Source organism: Oncorhynchus keta, chromosome 4 (genome assembly GCF_023373465.1).
Source record: "Oncorhynchus keta strain PuntledgeMale-10-30-2019 chromosome 4, Oket_V2, whole genome shotgun sequence".
NCBI lineage: Eukaryota > Metazoa > Chordata > Actinopteri > Salmoniformes > Salmonidae > Oncorhynchus > Oncorhynchus keta.
This window is the reverse complement of record NC_068424.1, coordinates 25,113,857-25,141,560: the sequence shown is the minus strand read 5'-3', so window position 1 is coordinate 25,141,560 and position 27,704 is coordinate 25,113,857. Positions and strand designations below refer to the sequence as shown.

At 43.1% G+C, this 27,704-nt stretch overlaps 1 protein-coding gene across 1 annotated transcript in view; it reads left to right on the top strand.

Moving 5' to 3' along the window:
- Positions 1-833: 833 nt before the first annotated feature.
- The window catches only part of LOC118371804 (serine/threonine-protein kinase 17A-like), a 39,666-nt gene continuing 12,795 nt past the window's right edge, over positions 834-27,704 (top strand). Inside the window, exons 1-2 of the mRNA XM_035757422.2 lie at positions 834-1,381; positions 25,113-25,325. Coding sequence (XP_035613315.2) covers positions 1,203-1,381; positions 25,113-25,325 — 392 coding nt within the window. The 5' untranslated portion in view covers positions 834-1,202. The remainder of the gene's footprint in view (positions 1,382-25,112; positions 25,326-27,704) is intronic.

Genomic DNA, 27,704 nt, shown 5'->3' with positions numbered 1-27,704 from the left:
CTCACCAGCAACAAACAGCACAGTGCAGCATAAGTGCACTACTACTACTCAGTGCAAGAGGCTTCACTACAGTCCCTGGTTCGAATCCAGGCCCGGCGTCGTTTGGGTTTGGCCACGGTAAGCCGTCATTGTGAATAAGAAATGTGTTCTTAACTGAGTTGCCTAGTTAAATAAAGGTTACATTTACTACCAGTACCACTGTGACTACAGTATGTGCACTTCTGCACTACTATCCTTCACCAGAAGAGGGAGAATTTGATTCTCTGCACTCTAATACACACTGCAGATTCTACAAAATACATCTTCTGCTATGCAAACCCACTGACTCAGGTGCAAGTCTTCAGTTAAAATAGACAAAAAAAGACACCATATAATCTATTGTTTTTAATGTGTTGTGGTGGGTGTGTTTCTGTAGGGTATTGGAGGGTGGAGGGAACATAACAGTTGTTTCCATTGCAAGATGATCAATAAAGTATTCCATTATATTATACTCTATTTTCTTCTATTATTCTAATGTATTTTACTATGAAACAATACTATGAAAACTGATACAGGTTAGACAAGGTTAATGTAAAGTCCCAATCAATTGATTATATTAGTTATTATCTTACTGGGAATTCTCCCTTTCTCATTGAGCTAACGGTAGTGCTGTGTCCGATTAGTTTGGATATTTAAAGCAAATTTAACTTAATTGAATAAGACTCATTGCACTGGTACTGCGCCAACTGTTGGCTGATCTTATTTATGTGGAGAGCCTTCCCCCTGCTTGTAGTAAAGTAGCATGCGCCACCCTATTTGGTCAAATTACTTGTCAATCAAGAGTGTTACCATGGTGACAGAGAGCAAAGTATCTGACTGGTAAACTTGTATTCATTATTCCGTTGTTCATACTGATGAGCGAGCGAAGTTAGAACAGATCGCCCGGTTACAAACATTTAGTGAAGTTGAAAATATTGATACATTGTTGCGCCCTTCGACATAATTTAATTGAACATGAAAGTAACAGTTCTCTCATCTGAAATATCCGTGAGGCATGCGGTCTTATTTTATCACTCCTAAGCAGCGAAGTACTGCTATTTTTGTGGTCACTTTGTAGGCAACGTTTACTAGCCATCTATTAGCGAGGGAAGTTTGGTTGCAGTAGCTGTTAGGTTTGTTTAAAAGTGACAGGAGATAACAAGCTGTAAAACCGAATCGACGCGATGATTCCTGAATATAGTCCCCGGACCAGCGAGACAAGAAGCCGTACGCGTTGCCACTATGGTCAGGCAGCCGAACCAAACCAGAACCGATGTGGGCTACTCTCCGAAATCAAAACTCCTATCAAGAATGAACTATTCACTGACCACTACACCATCATTCCGGGCAAAGAACTTGGCAGGTACTATACGTGCTTAATAATTACAGGGGTAATACAGGGGGGCATCTATCCATCCAGTTTGTCAAGTTGTCTGTGAGTTTGTCTGTCAGCCTGAATAACCTTTTTGCTTACTATGACTGTCTGTTTCCATACTTGTGAAAATATTGAAAATATAATACAGGAAAATGTTCAATTTCTAGATTAATTCATATTCAAATATCACGGTTTTGGCCTTTCGTACTGCCACATCTCCATCCCTGCTGTCATTATGTAGACATTTTGTCTGCACCACAAGTTCACCTTTAATTTAATTTACATTTAATGAAACGTTGTGGGATGTTGTCCAGCAGTTAAAAGTTGCAACATGTATTTTGGATTGTGCACATCAGTGTAAGCTAATGCAAATCCTTTCAATGGATTCCCCAATGTCGCAGTGCACTTGGTTGGAACCAAACAATGATTGGTGCACTCCAATGTTCTTCCATGAATACAGGGTCCCAGCTGCCAAATTATGCTTCCATTGTTTGTTGTTGTTTGGTTTGAGAATGCTGAAGTATGCATGGCTGCTATAGTAGTGGGCTTGCATTTTCTCCACAGCAAAGGTCACTCAAGTCCAGTGGTGTACTGAAGTAAAAATACTTTAAAGTACTACTTGAGTTGTTTTTTGGGGGGTATCTGCACTTTACTTGGCTATTTTATCATTTTTACTACTTTTACTTCACTACATTCCTAAATAAAATAATGTACTTTTTACTCCATACATTTTCCCTGACACCCAAAAGTACTTGTTACATTTTGAATGCTTATTAGTAGGACAGGAAAATGGTCCAATTCACGCACTTATCCCTGGTCATCCTGACTGCCTTTTCATCTGGCAGACTCACTAAAGACATGCTTTGTTTGTAAATGATGTTAGTGTGCCCCAGGCTATCCTTAAAGAAAAATAATAATCATTGTTTGTCAGGTTTCTCAATATAATGAATTTGAAATTATTTATTTTTAAAATGTTGATACTTAAGTACATTTGAGCAATTCCATTTATTTTTGATACTTAAGTATATTTAAAACCAAATACTTTTAGGCTTTTACTCAAGTAGTATTTTACTGTGTGTATTTCACTTTTACCTGAGTGATTTTCGAAGCTATCTTTACTTTTACTCAAGTATGACAGTGTTGTACTTTTTCCACCACTGCTCAAGTCATATCTTTGATGAGTGTTTGAACTGCAATGTGGGCGGCCACACCTTGTGATGTGCCTGCTAAATCTTAAAGTAAGCAGATGGGTTCTGTAATGAAACATTCAAGAGCTTTTTCTCCCTCTGTTTTCAGGCAGTCTTCACTAGGCCTAGTCTTGGGACCACATCATAACAATTACAGTACTAATGAATGCATTTTACAAACACACTATTGGTCTTTTTTACTTAAGTATCTACATTTCTCTAAGCATTGGCCTATGACTTGACACAGAGCCATTGCCAAATTGTCTTCAGTTGTAGCTGTGACTTAGATGCATCACCCTCCATGTTGTAAAGTTTGATGAAACACATGATAATTACAGCATAGCCTGCATACACTACTGTGCCCTTTCCACTCAGCGACGGCAATAAAAATACATCAAGACTTTGTCATTGGTGCTTTGAAACTCCAAACTTCACCCCCGAATTAGGGTAAATCCATTTGTATTCAATCACTTTTTTGACAGAACCCCATTTGATTTGAACAGAACCTTCCATAAATATTTTTGCCCATTGTAGAAGTGCTCAGAAGTGACTTTTTGGGCCTGAATGACAAAACATTCATGAGAGAGAAATGTTCAAAGTTGACGCATTTTGCATACCCCGCCATACCATGAGACATCCGTGTCTTCATCACTAGAAAATATAAACAGTTCAGATTCATATCATTTAAAAGTTTCCAAACAGGGTTATCAAACTACTTTATCATTGCTGGCCATTTTTGTTGTTGTTACCTTTAACATCTATCTAAAAATGCATAAACTGATTTTTTTTTTCCCATATACAGTGCCTTCAGAAATTATTCACACTAGAAGTCGACCGATTATGATTTTCAACGCGGATACCGATTTATTGGAGGACCAAAAAAAAGCGGATACCGATTTGTATATATATATATATTTGTAATAATGACAATTACAACGATACTGAATCAACAATGAACACTTTTATTTTAACTTAATATAATACATAAATAATATCAATTTAATCTGAAATAAATAATGAAACATGTTCAATTTGGCTTAAATAATGCAAAAATACCGTGTTGGAGAAGAAAGTAGAAGTGCAATATGTGCCATGTAAAAAAGCTAACGTTTAAGTTCCTTGCTCAGAACATGAGAACCTATGAAAGCTGGTGGTTTCTTTTAACATGAGTCTTCAATATTCCCAGTTAAGAAGTTTTAGGTTGTAGTTATTATAGGACTATTTCTCCCATTTGTATTTCCCAGACCTTTGACTATTAGATGTTCTTATAGGCACTATAGTATTGCCAGTCTAATCTTGGGAGTTGATAGGCTTGAAGTCATAAACAGCGCTGTGCTTCAAGCATTGCGAAAAGCTGCTGGCTAACAGAGGAATGTGCGGTTTGAATGAATGCTTACGAGCCTGCTGCTGCCTACCACCGCTCAGTCAGACTGCAGTCATCTGAAGGGATAGGTTCATTCTATGATTGAAATGACACCCTCCCTGTATTTAAGAGCATGTTGTCTCAACTGATGGCAGGCACAACACAAACTCCGATGATGTGAAATAAGGTTTAAGCTACAACATATACGATTCTGAAATCAATCTGAAGTTATACGCTTTTTGATAATTGACGCTAAAGGTTTAAAAATGACTTATTTAAAAAAAAGAAATTATCAGATAGTTTGACAAGCTTTTAAATGAAGACATGGATGTCTCGTGGTTTGGCGGGTTATTCCAAATGAATAAACTTTGATCACCTTTAACTCTTTTTCAGGTCCAAAAAGTCCCTTTCTGACCACTTCTTCCCTTGGACAAACGTGTTTGGAAAGTTTTGTTTAAATCAAAAGGGATGCTGTCAAATGGTTATTAAATTCAAATGGATGTACCTAATCGCTTTAGTCCATTTTGTTCTTGGTAGCCGTCTCCGTGGTTCGTCTCTGCTTTACTGACACAGAAAGAGGGGAGATTCCAGTGTGTTTTTATGAGTGGAATATCTCAGCCTTGTTTATCCACATAGCTCTCTGAACATGCCTGCCACAGTCTTGGGATAGGAACTTCTGCCACTGCACATTCTAAAGGGCACCAGTCAGACTAGGCATTGTAAACACCATACTCAACCATCTAAATGGCACCATGTTCACCCAAGGACAAGTATATTCAACTCCTCTGAGATTTGATTAAACCGATAAGAAGTATGTGAGCCCTCTTCAACGTCAAAGCCATTGCCCTTTTTTTCTAGAAGGTATTTGAGCTTTGTATGAGATTCTAATGTTTTAGCGAATAAAAGGGACATTCAGAATGTGGCTTTGTGTCGCATGACCGGCCGTTGCGTCTGAGATTAGCTAAAGGCACTCACTTCAAAGTGTTTGGCTAAGCCACATATGAGTCAAATCACTGTGCGCACTGCCCAGTGACCAGCTGCTAGGGAAGTAGCCTTCTGGTGACTGGTCACAAGCATCCTTCGTCTAAAGCCCCAAATACACCCACTATGAACCCTAGTTTCTTAGATTTTAAAAGAAAAAAGGAGTCAATTGCAACATATTAGATGATCTGGTTTCAGATCATTTTTAACTGCAAATTGAGGCCTGTTAGGCCTAAAGGTAAACATACGTTTCACATCTCAATCATTGGAACGTCTCTAGCTAATCATGTGTTGCCATGTCCTCACTGTTAATCCATTCTTTTCTTAATGACTATCCATTGTGGACAACCTATACTCAAACAAAGAATGTAAAATGTCTGTAGGATCGTCTCTTCAGGGTATCTGATTGGTTGCAGAGTTATTTTAGATTTTTATTTTCTTGAGCGGAGTGTCTGGTTGCCAGCACATAATTACGAATCATTTGTAGACGACAAATTGAACGAAAGAAGACCAAACTGATAAGTTTGACTAAAACATTTATATGCGATCACGTTTCTCTCTCTTATGCGTGGTAATAATTGGGAACATATTTCTTAAATTAAAATCACTGAGATAATTTCCTGGTGTTTTTAGTCTGTACAACAATAAAATAAAATATTTAAATATATATACACACACACACACACATACATTGCATTCAGAAAGTATTCAGACCCCTTCCCATTTTCCACATTTTGTTAAGTTACAGCCTTATTTTTAAATGCACTAAATAAATGTTTTCCTCATCAGTCTTCACATGATACCCAATAATGACAAAGCGAAAACGGGTTTTTAGACATTTTTGGAATTGTATTACATAAGTATTCAGACAGACCCTTTCCTATGAGACTCAAAATTGAGCTCCGGTGTATTCTGTTTTCATTGATAATTATTGTTTCTACAACTTGATTGGAGCTCACCTGTGGTAAATTAAATCGATTGGACATGATTTGGAAAGGCACACACCTGTCTATATAAGCTCCCACAGCTGACAGTGCATGTCAGAGAAAACACCAAGCAACAAGGTTGAAGGAATTGTCTGTAGGGCTCAGAGACAGGATTGTGTCGAGGCACAGATCTGGGGAAGGGTACCAAAACATTTTTGCAGCATTGAAGGTCCCCAAGAACACAGTGGCCTCCATCATTCTTATTTGGAAGAATTTTGGAACCCCCAAAGACTGTTCCTAGAGCTGGCCGCCCAATCAAACTAAGCAATCGGGGAGAAAGGCCTTGGTCGGGGAGGTGACCAAGAACCCGATGGTCACTGACAGAGCTCCAGAGTTCTTCTGTGGAGATGGGAGAACCTTCCAGAAGGAACACCATCTCAGCAGCACTCCACCAATCAGATCTTTATGGTAGAGTGACCAGACGGAAGCCACTCCTCAGTAAAAGACACATGGCAGCCTGCTTGGAGTTTGCCAAAAGGCACCTAAAGGACTCTCAGACCATGAGAAACAAGATTCTCTGGTCAGATGAAACCAAGATTGAACTCTTTGGCCTAAATGCCAAGTGCCATGTCTGGAGGAAACCTAGCACCATCCCTATTGTAGCAGCATCATGCTGTGGGGATGTTTTTGGGCAGCAGGGACAGGTCCCTGCTGCCCAAAAACATCCCCACAGCATGACAGCATGACAACATCCCCACAGCATGATGCTGCTACAATAGGGATGGTGCTAGGTTTCCTCCAGACATGGAGGATCGAGGGAAAGATGAACAAAGCAAGAGATCCTTGGTGAACACATACTCCAGAGCGCTCAGGACCTCAGACTGGGGCGAAGGTTCACCTTCCAACAGGACAACTACTCTAAGCACACAGCCAAGACAATGCAGGAGTGGCTTCGGGACAAGTCTCTGAATGTCCTTGAGTGGCCCAGCCAGAACCCGGACTTGAACCCGATCAAACATCTCTGGAGAGACCTGGAAATAGCTGTGCCGCGACACTCCCCATCCAACCTGACACAGATTGAGAGCATCTGCAGAGAAGAATGGGAGAAACTCCCCAAATACAGGTGTGCCAAGCTTGTAGCGTCATACCCAAGAAGACTTGAGGCTGTGATCTCTGCCAAAGGTGCTTCAACAAAGTACTGAGTAAAGGGTTTCAGTTTGTTCACGTATTTCAAATTTGCAAAAATGTCAAAAATCCAGTTTTTGCTTTGCCATTATGGGCTATTGTATGTAGATTACATTTTTTAACAAGGCTGTAACGTAACACAATGTAGAAAAAGTCAAAGAGTCTCAATACTTTCCGAATGCACCGTATATTATTTTGCTCAGAAAACTTGGGGGGGCCAAATAGAATGACCTGTGGGCTGCCGGTTGGGGAACCCTGACATAAGGCATGGATGTCATGGAGTTAGCTGGAGTTGAATGACGGTTCACAATTTGTTAGATTTGGCAGTGTCTTTGCTTCACTAGTGGTATTTAGACCATTAGACTTTTACCAGGGACATTAAATTACCATCGCTGTCTGTCTGTATGCCTCAATTGAGGCTCTAGCCTGAGCCTAGTTTAGATGTAATCTGTTTGTTTGGGTTGGCCTTGTATCAAATTCCTGTAAATAATGTGATTTAATGAAGTTATCTGGCAGTAATGCTGAAGTAAGCACTTGACTAATAACCCTGCTAAGCTGTCCAGATTCCAGATTTCTCATATAATTTGTTTGGGTTGCTTTTTTGTTAGTACGCCAACCGCCATGAGATTATGAACCTGTAAATTCAGCCTGGAACTAGATTTGAGTTGTGCACATGGCACCTGTGTTTTAGTGTTTTCTGCATGTTGCTACAAAGTTACTGTATTTTACCATCACTGAGTGTAGCTCTTTCAATGCAGTTACAGACGTAGAGAAATATACAGAGGCCTGTGTTTTTTTGCACACTGACGATAAAGCATGAACGACGAAAGCTCTGAGAACATTCTGTCTGTATCCCTCTGTACTGAGCACAGTGGTGTGAAGTGCGATCCCCGCGGTCCTGTGATTTTCATACTCTTGCATGTAGATAATTGCAGGGCCTAGCGGTGGCCGGCCTAGCGGTGGCTGGCCCAGCCCTACAGAATTCCACAGGCCTCCTGCTCTGGGGGAAACTCCCTGTCCGCATGGATCAACACCAGAACCAAGGCTTAGCCTATGTGTGAGTCATCAAAATGAACCCCATTAGCTGTAAGAGGACCTGGCCATGTAAAAAAATAAAAATAAAAGCGAGCCCCCGTGTCATTTTGGAAGAATGTCCTTTTCTAGTTACGAGCTCATCGTCGAGCGTTGAACTCTGCTGCTGTTTTCAACGTGGTATTGAAATAGCTCAATTGTGTCTCAGGCCTAGGTTCCAATGAATTCACTGGGCAAATGCACTACATGGCCAAAAGTATGTGGATGCTGCTAAGATTTATAAAGCACTTTCTACATCAGCCGATGTCGCAAAGTGCTGTACAGAGACCCAGCCTAAAACCCCAAACAGCAAGCATTGCAGATGTAGAAGCACGGTGGCTAGGGAAAACTCCCTAGAAAGGCCAGAACCTAGGAAGAAACCTAGAGAGGAACCAGGCTCTGAGGGGTGGCCAGTCCTCCTCTGGCTGTGCCGGGTGGAGATTATTACAGAACATGGCCAAGATGTTGAAACGGGGTGCGCCAACCCGGACAGGAAGATCATGTCAGTGACTCAACCCACTCAAGTGACGCACCCCTCCTATGGACGGCATGGAAGAGCACCAGTAAGCCAGTGTCTCAGCCCCCGTAATAGGGTCAGAGGCAGAGAATCCCAGTGGAAAGAGGGGAACTGGCCAGGCAGAGACGGCAAGGGCGGTTCGTCGCTCCAGTGCCTTTCCGTTTACCTTCGCACGCCTGGGCCAGACTACACTCAATCATAGGACCTACTGAAGAGATGAGTCTTCAATAAAGACTTAAAGGTCGGGTCCGAGTCTGCGTCTCTCACATGGATAGGCAGATCATTCCATAAAAATGGAGCTCTATAGGAGAAAGCCCTGCCTCCAGCTGTTTGCTTAGAAATTCTAGGGACAGTAAGGAGGCCTGCATCTTGTGACCGTAGTTTATGCGTAGGTAGCTACGGCAGGACCAAACCGTAATGCTTTGTAGGTTAGCAGTAAAACCTTGAAGTCAGCCCTAGCCTTAACAGGAAGCCAATGTAGAGAGGCTAGCACTGGAGTAATATGATCCATTTTTTGGGATTCTAGCAGCCATGTTTAGCACTAACTGAAGTTTATTTAGTGCTTTATCCGCCTAGCCCGAACGTAGAGCATTGCCGTAGTCTAATCTAGAAGTGACAAAAGCATGGATTAACTTTTCGGCATCATTTCTTGACAAAAAGTTTCTGATTTTTGCAATGTTACGAAGATGGAAAAAAGCTGTCCTTGAAATATTCTTGATATGTTCGTCAAAAGAGATCAGGGTCCAGAGTAACGCAGAGGTCCTTCAGTTTTATTTGAGAAGACTGTACAACCATCAAGATTAATTGTTAGATCCAACTGAAGATCTTTTTGTTTCTTGGGACCTAGAACTAGCATCTCAGTTTTTTCCGAGTTTAAAAGTCAAATGTTTGTCCCCATCCACTTCCTTATGTCTGAAATATAGGCTTCCAGGGAGGGCAATTTTGGAGCTTCACCATGTTTCATCGTAATGTACAGCTATGTATCGTCCGCATAGCAGTGAAAGTTAACAGTATGTTTCCGAATGACATCACCAATAGTTAAAATGTATAGTGAAAACAATTGTGGTCCTTAAACGGAACCTTGAGGAACACAAGTTTACAGTTAATTTGTCAGAAGTCAAACCATCCACAGAGACAAACTGATATCTTTCTGACAGATAAGGTCTAAACCAGGCCCCCTTTGCTGCTATAACAGCCTCCACTCTTCTGGGAAGACTTTCCACTAGATGATGGAACATTACTGCGAGGACTTGCTTCCATTCAGCCATAAGAGCATTAGTGAGGCCGGGCACTGATGTTGAACGATTACATGCTGGCTTGACTGGAAATGTGCGTGCGACATTGCTAGTTGATCCAGACGCAATCCAGACACGCAGGTTGAAATAGCTTTATCTTTAAATCACCATGTGGGTATATGCATTTACATTACATTTACATTTAAGTCATTTAGCAGACGCTCTTATCCAGAGCGACTTACAAATTGGTGCATTCACCTTATGACATCCAGTGGAACAGTCACTTTACAATAGTGCATCTAAATCTTAAAAGGGGGGGGGGGGTGAGAAGGATTACTTATCCTATCCTAGGTATTCCTTAAAGAGGTGGGGTTTCAGGTGTCTCCGGAAGGTGGTGATTGACTCCGCTGTCCTGGCTTCGTGAGGGAGTTTGTTCCACCATTGGGGGGCCAGAGCAGCGAACAGTTTTGACTGGGCTGAGCGGGAACTGTACTTCCTCAGTGGTAGGGAGGCGAGCAGGCCAGAGGTGGATGAACGCTCCTAAAAACCAATGAGGAGATGGGAGAGGCGGGATTATTTTATCCCCTGGCTACGCATACACTTGTGAACAGTGTAGATGAAATAATATGTACAATTGAAGTCAGAAGTTTAAACTCAGTTTTGTGAAATAATCTGTCTGTAAACAATTGTTGGAAAAATGACCTGTCATGCATAAAGTAGATTTGCCAAAACTATAGTTTGTTAACAAGAAATTTGGAGTGGTTGAAAAACCACTTTTAATGACTCCAACCTAAGCGTATGTAAACTTCCGACTTCAACTGTATGTGTACATTTTATTTTTGCAACGTTCGGGCACGCCATGCGAGCTGTGTGGTCAGCATGTTAGGCCTGGCTCACAGCCGGCATTCCAATTCATTCAAATTGTTCTGTATGGACCTCGCTTTGTATACGGGGGCATTGTCATGCTGAAACAGGAAATGGCCATCCCCAAACTATTGACACAAAGTTGGAATGCTGTAATGTATGCTGTATTCTTAAGATGTCCCTTCCCTGGAACTAAGGGGTCTAGGCCCGAACCATGAAAACAGCCCCAGGCCATTATTCTTCCTCCACCAAACTTTACAGTTGGCACCATGCATTCGGGCAGCTAGTGTTCTCTTGGCATCCGACAATCCCAGATTAAACCGTTGGACTGTCAGATGGTGAAGCGTGATTCATCACTCCAGATAATGCATTTCCCCTGCTCCAGAGTCCAATGGCGGCGAGCTTTACACCACTCCAGCCAAATCTTGCTATTGTGCAGGGTGATCTTAGGCTTGTGTGTGGCTGCTCGGCCATGGAAACCCATTTCATGAAGCTCCCAACGAACAGTTATTGTGCTTGCGTTGCTTCCAGAGGAAGTTTGGAACTCCATAGTGAGTCTTACAACCGAGGACAGGCCATTTTTTTTTTAACGCGATAAGCGCTTCATCGCTCGGCAGTCCCGTTCTGTGAGCTTGTGTGTCCAATTCGCAGCTGAGCCGTTGTTGCTCCTGACATTTTCACTTCGCAATAACAGGGCAGGGCAGAAATGTTATGAACTGACTTATTGGGAAGGTGGCATCCTCTGACTGAGTTCTTCAGTACGGACCGTTCTATTGCCAATGTTTGTTTTTAATGGGATTTCATGGCTGTGGCTGAAATAGCCGAAACCACTGATTTGAAGGGGTGTCCACATACAGTACCTTTTGGCCATGTAATGTTGTAGGTAGCTTGAAGGCTGTACTCATTGTATAAGTGTGCAACCATTTGTAGTTTAGTTTGTCAACAAATTTCAAGGAATTAGCCTAGGTTCATAACAGGGCTAATAGGTGGTGTAAAAGAAAGCCTTGGAAAAACAAACAAAATATTTAGAGCTTTTAAGTCTGAAGCCTTTTCCTTACCATGGTTACTGTTAAAAGAGTGCTGGTTTAATAACAGGAACAATCACATGCCTCAGACAGCATACTAATGAAATCAAAATAACCCACTGTTTTAAATATAGAGAACAAAGTGGGTAGTGCGAGCACTACTGTTCTCTCTGGTGAAATCCATCACATTTATTTCCACATCGCTTCCTCTCTTTTGGATCTTTCCAGGCCTGCTCTAATTAATAAAAGTAGGTTAGGCCTATAATATCCATAAGGGTATTCAGTTCTTCACATCGTTTCAGCCCTATGCCAAAGTTACACATGACAAAGGGCTGTATGACAGAAATGTGTTTTTTTTGTATTTTCTTTTCATATCGCCATTTTGTGTGTATATACATACATACGTACATATGTACATACATATCACATCACAGACACACATACAGTGGGGCAAAAAAGTATTTAGTCAGCCACCAATTGTGCAAGTTTTCCCACTTAAAAAGATGAGAGGCCTGTAATTTTCACCATCATTTGCAAATAAATTCATTTAAAAATCCTACAATGTGATTTTCTGGATTTTCTTTTCCCTCATTTTGTCTGTCATAGTTGAAGTGTACCTATGATGAAAATTACAGGCCTCTCATCTTTTAAGTGGGAGAACTTGCACAATTGGTGGCTGACTAAATACTTTTTGCCCCACTGTATATATGTATTTGTATGCATCTACTGTCGGAAGTTTACATACACCTTAGCCAAATACATTTAAACTCAATTATTCATAATTCCTGACATTTAATCATAGTAAACATTCCCTGTCTTAGGTCAGTTAGGATCACCACTTTATTTTAAGAATGTGAAATGTCAGAATGATAGTAGAGATTTATTTCAGCTTTTATTTATTTCATCATATTCCCAGTGGATCAGAAGGTTACATACACTCTTAGTATTTGGTAGCATTGCCTTTAAATTGTCTAACATGGGTCAAACGTTTCAGGTAGCCTTCCACAAGCTTCCCACATTAAGTTGGGTGAATTTTGGCCCATTCCTCCTGACCGAGCTGGTGTAACTGAGTCAGGTTTATAGGCCTCCTTGCTCGCACACGTTTTTTCAGTTCTGCCCACAAATTTTCTATAGGATTGAGCAGTTGCAAACCGTAGTCTGGCTTTTTTTTACGGTGGTTTTGGAGCAGTGGCTTCTTCCTTGCTGAGCGGCCTTTCAAGTTATGTCGATATAGCACTCGTTTTAATGTGGATATAGATACTTTTGTACCTGTTTCCTCCAGCATCTTCACAAGGTCCCTTGCTGTTGTTTTGGGATTGACTTGCACTTTTCGCACCAAAGTACGTTCATCTCTAGGAGACAGAATGCATCTCCTTCTTGAGCGGTATGACATCTGCGTGGTCCCATGATGTTTATACTTGCGTACTATTGTTTGTACAGGCATTTGGAAATTCAGGCATTTGGAAATTGTTACCCAAAGATGAACCGGACTTGTGGAGGTCTCCAATTTTCTTTCCTGAGGTCTTTTCTGATTTCTTTTTATTTTCCCATGATGTCCGGCAAAGAGAGACTGAGTTTGAAGGAAGGCCTTGAAATGCATCCACAGCTACACCTACAATTGACTCAGGCTAATTGACATCATTTATCAGAAACTTCTAAAGCCATGACATCATTTTCTGGAATTTTCCAACTGTTTTAAAGGCGCAGTCAACTTAGTGTATGTAAACTTCTGACTCGCTGGAATTGTGATACAGTGAAATAATCTGTGAACAATTGTTGGAAAAATGACTTGTCATGCACAAAGTAGATGTCCTAACCGACTTGCCAAAACTATTGTTTGTTAACAAGAAATTTGTGGAGTGGTTGAGAAATGAGTTTTAAAGACTCCAACCTAATTGTATGTAACCTCCGACTTCAACTGTATATATTTTGTTTATATCTATTTAACTAGGCAAGTCAGTGAAGAACATTCTTATTTACAATGACGGACTACCCTGCCAAACCTTCCCTTAATTCTTATTTACATTGACGCTGGACCACTTGTGGCTGGTTGTGATACAGCCCGGGATCGAACCCAGGTCTGTAGTGATGCCTCTAGCACTGCAAATCATTGCTTTAGACCGCTGCGCCACTCTCTCCCCCAAATGTGTGAAGAAAAGCTGTTTTGCCAACAGTAATCCAGTGGTCAGTGGAGCCTTCAGTGTCTCATCAAGGGATAACAAAAATTGACTGAGAGTGTGTCATATTTAGTTGCTGTCCTGGGAATCGTCCTGAAGGATTAGACTGCAGTTACAGCAGGCGGTGATGCAGCATCCACCTCCTTGGGATAGCTCTCAGGGTCCTAGTAGGGGGGGGGGTCTTCTCTCTGGATGAGCCTGTGTGTCTGTCGGATGTGTGCAGTGGGGTCCCTTTCACCCACACTCCCCAGTCCCAACCCCTCCCCTTCATGTTTTGAACCAAACCTCCCCTCTGGTTCTCACAGAAAGGATCTCTGTGTCTTGACAATCAGGCAGGATTCCATGACATCATCGGCCTGGCTTTTCACGTTGTTTGGGTCTCGCGGCCGGTTTGGAACTCCATAGTGAGTCTTACAACCGAGGACAGGCCATTTTTTTTTAACGCGATAAGCGCTTCATCGCTCGGCAGTCCCGTTCTGTGAGCTTGTGTGTCCAATTCGCAGCTGAGCCGTTGTTGCTCCTGACATTTTCACTTCGCAATAACAGGGCAGGGCAGAAATGTTATGAACTGACTTATTGGGAAGGTGGCATCCTCTGACTGAGTTCTTCAGTACGGACCGTTCTATTGCCAATGTTTGTTTTTAATGGGATTTCATGGCTGTGGCTGAAATAGCCGAAACCACTGATTTGAAGGGGTGTCCACATACAGTACCTTTTGGCCATGTAATGTTGTAGGTAGCTTGAAGGCTGTACTCATTGTATAAGTGTGCAACCATTTGTAGTTTAGTTTGTCAACAAATTTCAAGGAATTAGCCTAGGTTCATAACAGGGCTAATAGGTGGTGTAAAAGAAAGCCTTGGAAAAACAAACAAAATATTTAGAGCTTTTAAGTCTGAAGCCTTTTCCTTACCATGGTTACTGTTAAAAGAGTGCTGGTTTAATAACAGGAACAATCACATGCCTCAGACAGCATACTAATGAAATCAAAATAACCCACTGTTTTAAATATAGAGAACAAAGTGGGTAGTGCGAGCACTACTGTTCTCTCTGGTGAAATCCATCACATTTATTTCCACATCGCTTCCTCTCTTTTGGATCTTTCCAGGCCTGCTCTAATTAATAAAAGTAGGTTAGGCCTATAATATCCATAAGGGTATTCAGTTCTTCACATCGTTTCAGCCCTATGCCAAAGTTACACATGACAAAGGGCTGTATGACAGAAATGTGTTTTTTTTGTATTTTCTTTTCATATCGCCATTTTGTGTGTATATACATACATACGTACATATGTACATACATATCACATCACAGACACACATACAGTGGGGCAAAAGTATTTAGTCAGCCACCAATTGTGCAAGTTTTCCCACTTAAAAAGATGAGAGGCCTGTAATTTTCACCATCATTTGCAAATAAATTCATTTAAAAATCCTACAATGTGATTTTCTGGATTTTCTTTTCCCTCATTTTGTCTGTCATAGTTGAAGTGTACCTATGATGAAAATTACAGGCCTCTCATCTTTTTAAGTGGGAGAACTTGCACAATTGGTGGCTGACTAAATACTTTTTTGCCCCACTGTATATATGTATTTGTATGCATCTACTGTCGGAAGTTTACATACACCTTAGCCAAATACATTTAAACTCAATTATTCATAATTCCTGACATTTAATCATAGTAAACATTCCCTGTCTTAGGTCAGTTAGGATCACCACTTTATTTTAAGAATGTGAAATGTCAGAATGATAGTAGAGATTTATTTCAGCTTTTATTTATTTCATCATATTCCCAGTGGATCAGAAGGTTACATACACTCTTAGTATTTGGTAGCATTGCCTTTAAATTGTCTAACATGGGTCAAACGTTTCAGGTAGCCTTCCACAAGCTTCCCACATTAAGTTGGGTGAATTTTGGCCCATTCCTCCTGACCGAGCTGGTGTAACTGAGTCAGGTTTATAGGCCTCCTTGCTCGCACACGTTTTTTTCAGTTCTGCCCACAAATTTTCTATAGGATTGAGCAGTTGCAAACCGTAGTCTGGCTTTTTTACGGTGGTTTTGGAGCAGTGGCTTCTTCCTTGCTGAGCGGCCTTTCAAGTTATGTCGATATAGCACTCGTTTTAATGTGGATATAGATACTTTTGTACCTGTTTCCTCCAGCATCTTCACAAGGTCCCTTGCTGTTGTTTTGGGATTGACTTGCACTTTTCGCACCAAAGTACGTTCATCTCTAGGAGACAGAATGCATCTCCTTCTTGAGCGGTATGACATCTGCGTGGTCCCATGATGTTTATACTTGCGTACTATTGTTTGTACAGGCATTTGGAAATTCAGGCATTTGGAAATTGTTACCCAAAGATGAACCGGACTTGTGGAGGTCTCCAATTTTCTTTCCTGAGGTCTTTTCTGATTTCTTTTTATTTTCCCATGATGTCCGGCAAAGAGAGACTGAGTTTGAAGGAAGGCCTTGAAATGCATCCACAGCTACACCTACAATTGACTCAGGCTAATTGACATCATTTATCAGAAACTTCTAAAGCCATGACATCATTTTCTGGAATTTTCCAACTGTTTTAAAGGCGCAGTCAACTTAGTGTATGTAAACTTCTGACTCGCTGGAATTGTGATACAGTGAAATAATCTGTGAACAATTGTTGGAAAAATGACTTGTCATGCACAAAGTAGATGTCCTAACCGACTTGCCAAAACTATTGTTTGTTAACAAGAAATTTGTGGAGTGGTTGAGAAATGAGTTTTAAAGACTCCAACCTAATTGTATGTAACCTCCGACTTCAACTGTATATATTTTGTTTATATCTATTTAACTAGGCAAGTCAGTGAAGAACATTCTTATTTACAATGACGGACTACCCTGCCAAACCTTCCCTTAATTCTTATTTACATTGACGCTGGACCACTTGTGGCTGGTTGTGATACAGCCCGGGATCGAACCCAGGTCTGTAGTGATGCCTCTAGCACTGCAAATCATTGCTTTAGACCGCTGCGCCACTCTCTCCCCCAAATGTGTGAAGAAAAGCTGTTTTGCCAACAGTAATCCAGTGGTCAGTGGAGCCTTCAGTGTCTCATCAAGGGATAACAAAAATTGACTGAGAGTGTGTCATATTTAGTTGCTGTCCTGGGAATCGTCCTGAAGGATTAGACTGCAGTTACAGCAGGCGGTGATGCAGCATCCACCTCCTTGGGATAGCTCTCAGGGTCCTAGTAGGGGGGGGGGTCTTCTCTCTGGATGAGCCTGTGTGTCTGTCGGATGTGTGCAGTGGGGTCCCTTTCACCCACACTCCCCAGTCCCAACCCCTCCCCTTCATGTTTTGAACCAAACCTCCCCCTCTGGTTCTCACAGAAAGGATCTCTGTGTCTTGACAATCAGGCAGGATTCCATGACATCATCGGCCTGGCTTTTCACGTTGTTTGGGTCTCGCGGCCGGGCCGGTGGCAACATCTGCTGAGCGCCTTGGAAACAACCAACCGCGGAGAAAGGAGGGGGGGGGGACATGTGAAAGCCAAGTTTGTTATTGAACCCCATCAGCGAGATCCCTCACTCTCGTGTCAGGAGATGAGATGAGGGGAAGCGCATGGAGGGGGGTATGTCATGCTATACTTCCTCTCCCGCCTTCAAAGCAATCTAATGAAGTAGATAGAACTTCCTATGGGTCACGGCCCTCCCCGACTACAACTGTGACACACCTCACCAAGGAATCACACGTTTCCATCATCAACCGGGCCTAATCTGTTTCATATGAACTATTAGCACAAGCCATTTTCTCTCTCTCACAGATTAGAGGTGCTACGCGTTATCGTGTTTCCTTGCTCGCTCAGCAGACTCAATTTGTCATGTCCTTTCACATGTACTGAGCTGTGGCGAGAGAATAAAAGCCGGGCAATGTAGTCCAACCCGAGTACGGAAATCATTCATCTCCACAAAGGCATGGCGAGCGAACCACATCTTCTGTGGGCCATTAACCTCCGTAGAACGGAGCCTGAGCTGGTGGGGTTTTGAAACAGGCCGCCCAGGGGATGGTGATGAGGCAATAATGCCCTTTCCCAAGGTATTCAGAAAATGTCCTGTGTGCAAAGAGCATGTGAATAGGCAACCTCTTTCTCTCTCTGTCCCTCTCCTTTCCGTACAGGGGTCACATGTCAGAGTTCCTTATTCCCTCATGTCATAGACGCAGAGTAAACATACCTCTGGTTTCAGTCCATGCGCTGGTAAGAGCTCAGAGGCCCTGTTCTTATTGGGGGAAAACGAGGGGTCGGTCAATAGGAGCTCTTTGCTCTGCCTTGCTTTTTGTTCTAATGGTGATGAGGCTTTCCTCCTGTCAAAAGCAGCCACTATCTAATTGCTTGAGGCTCACTCTCTGTGCGCCCGTTGATGATTAATGGAGCTCTTTGAGAGATGGCCGCTCTTACTCTGGACACTCGGACGAAACTACAAGCCTGTTTTAAAAAATAAATCAAAACGCTCGAACAAAAGTAGTTGATTAGCCAAAGTGCACCAGGTTGCCATAATATTGACCGAACTTAGCAGGCGGACAAATACCTCCCATATAAAGTGATTTTGTTTGTAGTGCCTCTAGGGACCCATTTCCACAACATACTTCAAATGCATTAAAAACACGGGCACGTTCTCCCATGGGCACGTTCTCCCATGGGCACGTTCTCCCATGGGCAACAGCTGGAGGAAGCGGCCCTGCTGCCAGGCTGGATCCCCTGGCTTAGAGCCTTCTCTCTTTCTGCCATCTGAGGACACTGCTATAGTCTGACTTTTGGTATCCTGTCAACGCCTCTGCCAACTTGGAGACCCTGTCTGCATTTTTATAGACGCTATAAACTGGCCACAATATGCTCGGGCTGCGTTCTCTTTTTGCACTGTTTAGATCTGATTCCATTGATGAGAATAGTTTTGGCGGGAGGGTTTAAAGTAATACCTTTCAACCTTTTTATAGGAGTGGCTGCAGATGGTAGACGGGAGCTCCTTTAGTCTGTGTAGATCACTTGTCTGCTACTGCAGATGGAATGAATCCATCTGTCCAGGCTTTGCAGTTATCTGTGAGACGAATGACGACAATGGAAGGCTTCTCGACTTAAAGCCACCAAATTGCCGATGTCATCTGCACCACTCTGTGAAGTGTTGATTGTCTGTAATTTCTTTGGCACATTGGTGTCAGAAATGGGATGACGCGCAGAAGGTTTGTACCGTACACACAGTGACTTGAGAGTTTGACACCTACCAGTTAGATGATCTGGCCACTCCATCAGTGTACGACCAACATAGCAACAACTTTGGTGCCACGGTTTAACAGGTGGTCAAAGTTCAGAGGCCAAAGTGTGCTCACGTCATCTTTAAGCATCTGTCTGTCAGAGCCACTCTAATTTACTGTCAGCATCCATCAGATTTACAGCCACCTGATGAAGTGTCACTCTACCCATACCAACTGTGTCACTCTCAAAAATTGGGCCAATGCAGAGGCCATTTAGAGGGGGTGATCTTGCTGAGGTTAATTCAATAAAGCTGACAGTTGAGATCTGTCAGCAGCTTTATCTCAAGCCCCCTACCTACAGTTTGGCCACTCAACTGAGAAAAGAGATGTTAGATTCCTAACATTCCACCTTTTTTAACCCGTAAGTTACCTTACATACTAGCATTGAGCTGACTTTCCCCCCTCAAGGGCTTGTTCAGAATTTCTGAGAGGCTACTGTGTGGAATCTTTTCATATAAAAAAGGAGACGAACCATTCAGCTCTTGGCATGCAAACAGCTCTGGCACACCGCCTGCAGCATAGCCCTGTTATATTAAATGAATCTTCTGCTTGGACGCCTGCCACTGCAAAAATGTGTATGGAAAAAATATGTCCATTAATTTCAATGAGCATGGGTCAGGAACCTGGGTGTGATAAATTATAAATAAGGAAACTTCAGCCAAAAGCTAAAAAGGACCAAAGCAGAGGTGCCACGTTCAGACTAGTTTCACAGTTTTTGTTAAAAAAAAATGTAAAAAAATAAAAAGGAAACTTACTGCCTCTAGACGAAGTCCAGTGGTTTTGAGCCATTTGTCTTTGTGCATAAACGGCCAAGCCATCTGTTCCTTTACATTGACCCAGCAGTCACCCCTGGTGTCTGCACACATGAAAGCCATCTCTTTCAGGGTGTTGTCTGTGTTTGGACACAGGCTTTGGAAATGTGCTGACATGACTGCAGAAAGGCTGTGGTCTGTTTTAAAGGTACCAGAGTCCCAGTCCCAACCAGTCTCTCCAGCAAGCGTGTACACAAGCCCTAAATCAATGGCTTGTGTGTGCTAGCTGAACTTGGAATATTTAGTATATTGTGCACTGCTAGCATTGATGGTAGACTCTGTTTTCTCCTCAATCCCATGAAGATAGTTGCCCAGCTATAATATAAATCAAAATAGGCTACTTGTCGTCTCTGGAATGACCCATGGAACATTCCAGGCAGGCCTAGACCTCCTGTCCAGCACCCTCCCTAAGCATAGCAGAGATTCATGGCCGACTTGATGAACTTCACACAGCGTTGATGCCAATGCCTCCGATCCAAAGTATCATTACTCACAGTGGGTGAGTGGCCAGACGGGACAGGACGAGGCTGCTGTGAGGGTTTTCATTAGGCTAGGGCTGGTTCGCACCCCTGCCACCACGTTACACCACAAACACCTCATCTATAGCACTTTTTTTTATTCATTTTTTATTTTTACATAAGACAATTTGCTGAACACACCTCTGGACCGTACAGAGCTCCAGGGCTTTCAAGGTTTTAGGAAACCAATCTTACGACAGCAGGGGCTGGATTAGAGTATCGGTGGTGGCAGAGGTATGAAGGAATGCCTCAGCCATGCAGTCAAGTGTGGCGAAAGCCTATTAGACCTGCTCTTTAGCTAGTTTCAAAGGCCCGGAAGGTTCCTTATAGCACAAACTATTTCCTCCGAACTTGATTGACTAGACGCAGCCCGTTAAGATGTTATGAATGCAAGAGATTACGTCTGCTCCCTGCATTCCTGTCATTGGATGCTGTGACTATAAGGAGACCCCTCCCTCCGAAGGATTTTCACAAGCTAATGTCAAGTGCCTTCCTGCAGCTACCAAGTGTGTCTTTCCTCCTGGTTCGGATGGTTGACAAGGTGTTCACAAATAGTCAGTGGTTCTCCTTGCCTCTACGTGCCTCATGTTCTCGCTGACCTTGTCACGTTGCTCTTACTTTGTCACTGCCCTGTCACACTGGCCTCAGACAATAACAAACGCCTCTGTCCGCCACATCCTCAAACTCCTCAGATATTTAGCCTGACCAAACGCATTAAGGCAAGTCTGTGGACTTGATGAGTTCAGCACAAGCCAAAGAGCATGGCTTTTTCTTTCTTCATCCTCCAGTCTCTAGGTTTTTCTTCCTTGTGTGAGTGTTTCTGCAAGGGAAAGGCAGCTGTATGTAGTAAATCTGTGCGTGGCTGGACAGAGTGGGATTGAGAATGTAAGGACAAGAGGGAATAAAGCTGGAGAGCCTAGAGCCCCAGCACAATCTTCCAGGCCCATGACTCTCACATGAGCTCAGATCAGCCCCCCGAGGCCCAGGCTCTCTCTCTCTCTCTCTCTCTCTCTCTCTCTCTGTCTCTCGATGGTGTGTTAGAATATTCACGACTCAAAACAGGACTAAAAACACTGACCATATTACATCAGGAAGTGCATCGTTTTGACCAGCTACGGCATAGTTGTCTGGCATAGGAATTGTGACAATCTAGTCTAAGGCGCTCAGCAGACATTTACTGCCTGTTTCTCTGGAGGGCAAAACCAACTCCAGACGCAATTTCTTCCAGTCTGCTTCCACTCCTGCCCCGACAACATGACAATGACACTCGGCATGGTGGCGTTAGGCAGGCATGACTAAACTGGACTTCTCATTAGTCTCTTGCTTGTGTTTTCTCTTGGGTCTGATCTAGAGGTCGACCGACTATGATTTTTCAACGGCAATACCGATACCGATTTTATTACAGGACCAAAAAAAGCAGATACTGATTAATCGGGCTATTTATTTATTTTATATATATGTATGTGTATGTAATAATGACAATTACAATAATACTGAATGAACACTTTAATTTTAACTTAATATAATACATTAAAATCAATTTAGTCTCAAATAATGAAACATGTTCAATTTGGTTTAAATAATGCAAAAACAAAGTGTTGGAGAAGAAAGAAGTGCAATATGTGCCATGTAAAAAAGCTAACGTTTCAGTTCCTTGCTCAGAACATGAGAACATATGAAAGCTGGTGGTTCCTTTTAACATGACTCTTCAATATTCCCAGATAAGAAGTTTTAGGTTGTAGTTATAGGAATTATAGGACTATTTCTCTCTACCATTTGTATTTCATATCCCTTTGACTATTGGAGGTTCTTATAGGCACTCTATTGCCAGTCTAATCTCTGGAGTTGATAGGCTTGAAGTCATAAACAGCACTTTGCATCCCAGCATTGCTAAGAGCTGCTGTTTGAATGAGTGCTTACGAGCCTGCTGCTGCCGACCACCGCTCAGTCAGACTGCTCTATCAAATATCAAATCATAGACTTAATTATAATATAATAAACACACAAATACGAGCCTTTGATTATTAATATGGTCAAATCCGGAAACTATCATTTCGAAAACAAAATGTTTATTCTTTCAGTGAAATACGGAACCGTAACGTATTTTATCGAACGGCTGGCATCCATAAGTCTAAATATTTATGTTACATTGCACAACCTTCAATGTTATGTCATAATTATATACAATTCTGGCAAATTAATTACGGTCTTTGTTAGGAAGAAATGGTCTTTACACAGTTCGCAACGAACCAGGCGGCCCAAACTGCTGCATATACCCTGACTCTGCACTGAACGCAAGAGAAGTGAAACAATTTCCTGAGCTAATATTGCCTGCTAACATTCATTTATTTGAACTAAATATGCAGGTTGAGAAATATATACTTGTGTATTGGTTTTAAGAAAGGCATTGATGTTTATGGTTAGGTACATTGGTGCGACGACAGTGCTTTTTTCGCGAATGCGCTTGTTAAATCATCACCCGTTTGGCGAAGTAGGCTGTGATTCGATGATAAATTAACAGGCACCGCATTGATTATTTGCAATGCAGGACAAGCTAGTTAAACTAGTAAAATCATCAACCATGTGTAGTTATGTTAAGATTGTTTTTTATAAGATCATTTTAATGCTAGCTTGCAACTTACCATGGCTCCTTGCTGCACTCGCGTAACAGGTGGTCAGCCAGCCACGCAGTGCAATGTAATCGGCGTCCAAAAATGCCGATCACCGATTGTTATGAAAACTCGCCGATTAATCGGTGGACTTCTAGTCAGATCTGTCCCTCTTTGCTGCCCAGTCTCTCGCATGTCATGGCTGTGTTGCACATGATGCAGGCTAGTTGACACTACTTTCATGAGAACTGGGAGGATGTGCCCACCCCCTTACACAATCTGACAGTAAGGACAACCTGAGATATTTGACAGCTGCCAGGCTCAACCTTCAAGGCCACTGTCTTCTTTAAGGTAGATGTTGAACATGGTCTTACACCATTTATCTGAGTGTGCAAGGAGGGATGAAGGTGGGCGGATACGAGGAGGACCAGGTGATATGTGGTTCAGATTTTCAAAATCTAAGGCTTGGATGAGAGGAGCTAAGGTCATGGGAATGAAGTTTAGGTGGATGTTTACTCTCCACCCTTTGGCAGCTCTGGCACTTCCAGAGAGGTCAATCGCTCGGACTTTTCTCAACTGCCACCATGTTCCGGCGTGAGTCATAAATCCGTGTGTGTGTGTGTGCGTGCGTGCATGGTTATCACTCACAAAACTCTGTTTATCAGCCTCAAATCACCTCGGCCGGTAAATCATTCTTCAGACCTGTTTGATAAGAGAGTTGTCTGGCTCCGGAGAGTTCTGACTTTTCCACTGCAAACCTCTGTTTCAAAGAACCTTTCCTTGTCCCGCAAATACTTCCTCCTTAGAGGTTAAGTCAATACCATTGTACTATAAAGTGTAAATAAAAGTTATGTTTCCTTCGCATGGAAACAAAGTAGGCAAACGGTATCCCTGTAGCCTACACTGTTTCTACTTGGCATTTAAATGTCTCTGCTACACATTTTAGAACCGGAGGTTGTGTTGTCATATCCTCTTACAATGATGTCAGACAATAATGGGACCATTGGTTCAGTGTATTAGAGCATTTGGCTGTATTCTCGGTAGACGAGAGGGGAGTTGATGTTGGCGTGTCATCTTTATACACTGCTTTCTCTCTGCAAGGCCCCCCGGGCAACACACACTCTGTGTCCCTAATGGCACCTTGTTCCCTGTATACTTTTGACCAGATCTACTTATGGACCCTAATCAAAAGTAGTGCACCTCATAAAGGAATAGGTTGCCATTTGAAACACAGCCGCTCGCTGTGTGTTTTTCACACCAGACCAGTCCAGGCCCCTACCCCTTCATAGTCCACATTCAAAGTTGGGTCAGCGCCACAAAGCAGACGGCTGTATCGGTGAGAAAAAGGGCCAACTTGGGTTCTGGGGATGGGAGATGACTTCATCCTGCAGAAATGCCAAGGAGACAAAGGGAAGTTCAGATCCAACGTGAAGTGTGCTGGTCTCAGGATCACTACAACACCTCTCTCTCATCATCACACACACACACACACACACACACGTCTCTTCTCACAGATGAAAGGGTGCCTGTGTGTACACATTTGTATGTGAATCCACTGCTTGTTCATCGGGTCATTTTGATTTGTAACATCATGCAGATCTAATGAGAGACACTGCGATGACTTCCTTTAGTTTCTCCAGACTGAGAACTCTTAACATTAATTTGTGGCTTTGTGTCATTCTTGTGAATTGTTAGAAAGTCCATATTGCCCTATCGGGTCAGTGAAACTAGGTCATATAGTCAACTTGTCATGCCAAGTGATGAACGGCCTTCAGTTACCATAGTTACAGAGCTCGCTAAAAGGCTTTAGAATATCTTGAATGGTGCATATATAAACCTTCTCTATTGTAGATGACATTAGACTAGAAAGTGTCTGGAAAAGCCTACCTTATTCTCTGTAATGAAACAACTTTTCAGTGAAATATAAATCTTCACCCAGCACCCTCTTCTCTCTGCCTGTGCTTCTCCTCAGGGGGAAGTTTGCGGTGGTCAGGAAGTGTGTGGAGAAGTGCACGGGCCAGGAGTACGCCGCCAAGTTCATGAGGAAGAGGAGGAAGGGCCAGGACTGCAGGCTGGAGATCATCCACGAGGTGGCCGTTCTGGAGCTCGCCACGGCCAGCCAGCGGGTGGTCAACCTGCACCAGGTCTACGAGATGGCCGCCGAGATGGTGCTCGTCCTCCAGTTGTGAGTGTCGAAGTTGGTCAAATCGAAGTTGTAGGAACAATGCCACGTACTCAACGGTATGATGCGTAGACTTGAAATGGTCAGCCGTGGAAGAAGAGAGAGAAGGACTACCCTCCATTTTAGTCCACTTCAGACATGGACGACAATCTCTTTTTATGCACATATTTTTTACACACAGTTAGTATCTCAATAGTCTGATATGGCTTCATCTCCTTCTTTTACACTGATCTGAAAAAGCAGGATAGGTAATGTGCTAGTGATCTAATGCAAAGTGTTATTTAGGCCATGGAAAAGGTAGCTCGACACGACGTATCACCTTTGACCCACAGGAAGTACGGGAAATGCTCCCGGGCACTGCAGACTGATCTCTTAGCTGCATGCCACCTTAACCGACTGGTGAATAATAAACAGTCTGTGACCCTGATGGTTTATTGAAAGGCAGCAGGTCCATGGCAAGCTGTTAAATATTGAGACTGAGGTGAAACCCTAGAATGAGGAGATGAGTACAGGGATGGGACAAAAATAAAGTAATGAACAATTGCATGAGGTAGCGACAGAACTAGAATAAAGCTGAGAGAGAGAGGCCTCAATGGATAGAGATGGGGAGGGAGAGAGAGAGGCCTCACTGGATAGAGATGGGGAGGGAGAGAGAGAGGCCTCACTGGATAGAGATGGGGAGGGAGAGAGAGGCCTCACTGGATAGAGATGGGGAGGGAGAGAGAGAGGCCTCACTGGATAGAGATGGGGAGGGAGAGAGAGAGGCCTCACTGGATAGAGATGGGGAGGGAGAGAGAGAGGCCTCACTGGATAGAGATGGGGAGGGAGAGAGAAAGGCCTCACTGGATAGAGATGGGGAGGGAGAGAGAGAGGCCTCACTGGATAGAGATGGGGAAGGAGAGCGGCCTCACTGAATAAAGAGAGGGACAGAGACAGAGAAGTGGATAGTGGGCCATAGAGAGTAGTAATCCAGTTCCAAAGCCCAGGGCGATACTCCACATGCCTCAGTGAGCTCTGGCTATTTCAACAACGTGCCATCCCCCCTCCCCTCTCTGCTGCACTGGACGGGTCACACAGACACAGACGCATTGCGTGGCGGATTGGGTTTCCCCTTTGTCACATGCAGACATTGAACTTTGGGGTTGTTGGGGTGAGAGCATTCTCATGGACTCAGGGGAAGTTAGCTGCTGTGCCATCACACTGACTGGCTGATTGGTTTCCCAGACAGGATCCATACTGGTCTCTTTTGGATTCAAACTCCCTGCAGAAGAAAAGCTATTAGCCTACTGTGGCTACCTAATACTAACTTCTGTGTCGACCTCTGATAAGTCAAAGTCCTTGATTTAGGCGAGGCCTTTTGCTTTTACAATATTGTAATAATATTGGCTGGATGTCAAATCTGAACATGTTAATGAAGTAATCCTCATTCTGATTTGATAAAACAGTGCCATCCTTTCAGCTGATCAAAAAATACATTCCAAAGGTCTTCAGCCGTCTGTATGTTTGAGTGGTAGAGTGAGATCAGTGCTGTTGACCAATGAGTGACCTGACCTGGTTCTCATGTGCCCTTTGTGTGTGTGAAGACTGGCGTGAAGGGAGAGGTCCCAGCAGCTAGCCCATAGAGCTGCACTCCCTCCTGCCTGCCTGCCTGCCCATGGAAACTACCCCACCACCGCTGTTTGCTCAGGACTTGTGTGTGTGTGTGTGAGTGTCTCTTTTTCCCCTAGGCTGCCATTTTTCCACATGTTGGCGCTGGCTCAGGAGGCTTGGACCATTCACTCAACATGGGGTCACCTCTCCTCCCCCAGGGCAGCTTGGCTCTCCTCTCTCTCTCTCTCGCGCGCCAATGTGTTCATTCAATTATTGTAACTGTGCTGCTGGTTGTAATGGCACACTGTGTGCGCGCATGTGTATGTGTGTGCGTGCACTTGTGTTTCAGAACAGCAGAGACGGATGTTATTCTACTTAATGAAACGCTAAGCGGGCCTGGGGAACAAGTTTACTGCAGAGCAGTCTCTCTCTCTCGCTCTCTCTCTCTCTCTCTCTCTCTCTCTCTCAGGTTTAAAGAAGCTTTAAGTGGAGCCCTGTGGTGCCCTGGAGTAGCCTGGGGGATGGAAGTGGTGTTAGCATTAGCAGGGAGATAATTGATTGGCCTGCTAGATTAGCATCCTAAGCTAATGCAAAGGGCACCACACTGCTGACCTCCGCTAACAGTCACCCAGTCCATATGGAGCCCCTCTGTGACTCGACTGCTCACCTGTACAAGGCTGTAATGCTCCATGTGGTGGGGGCTACTCAATGGACAAATACTGGAGTAGCCTAGAAGAGAAAATTAGATTGCGCATGTTAACAGGATGAGATGGCCTACTACTCTCCTTTTGA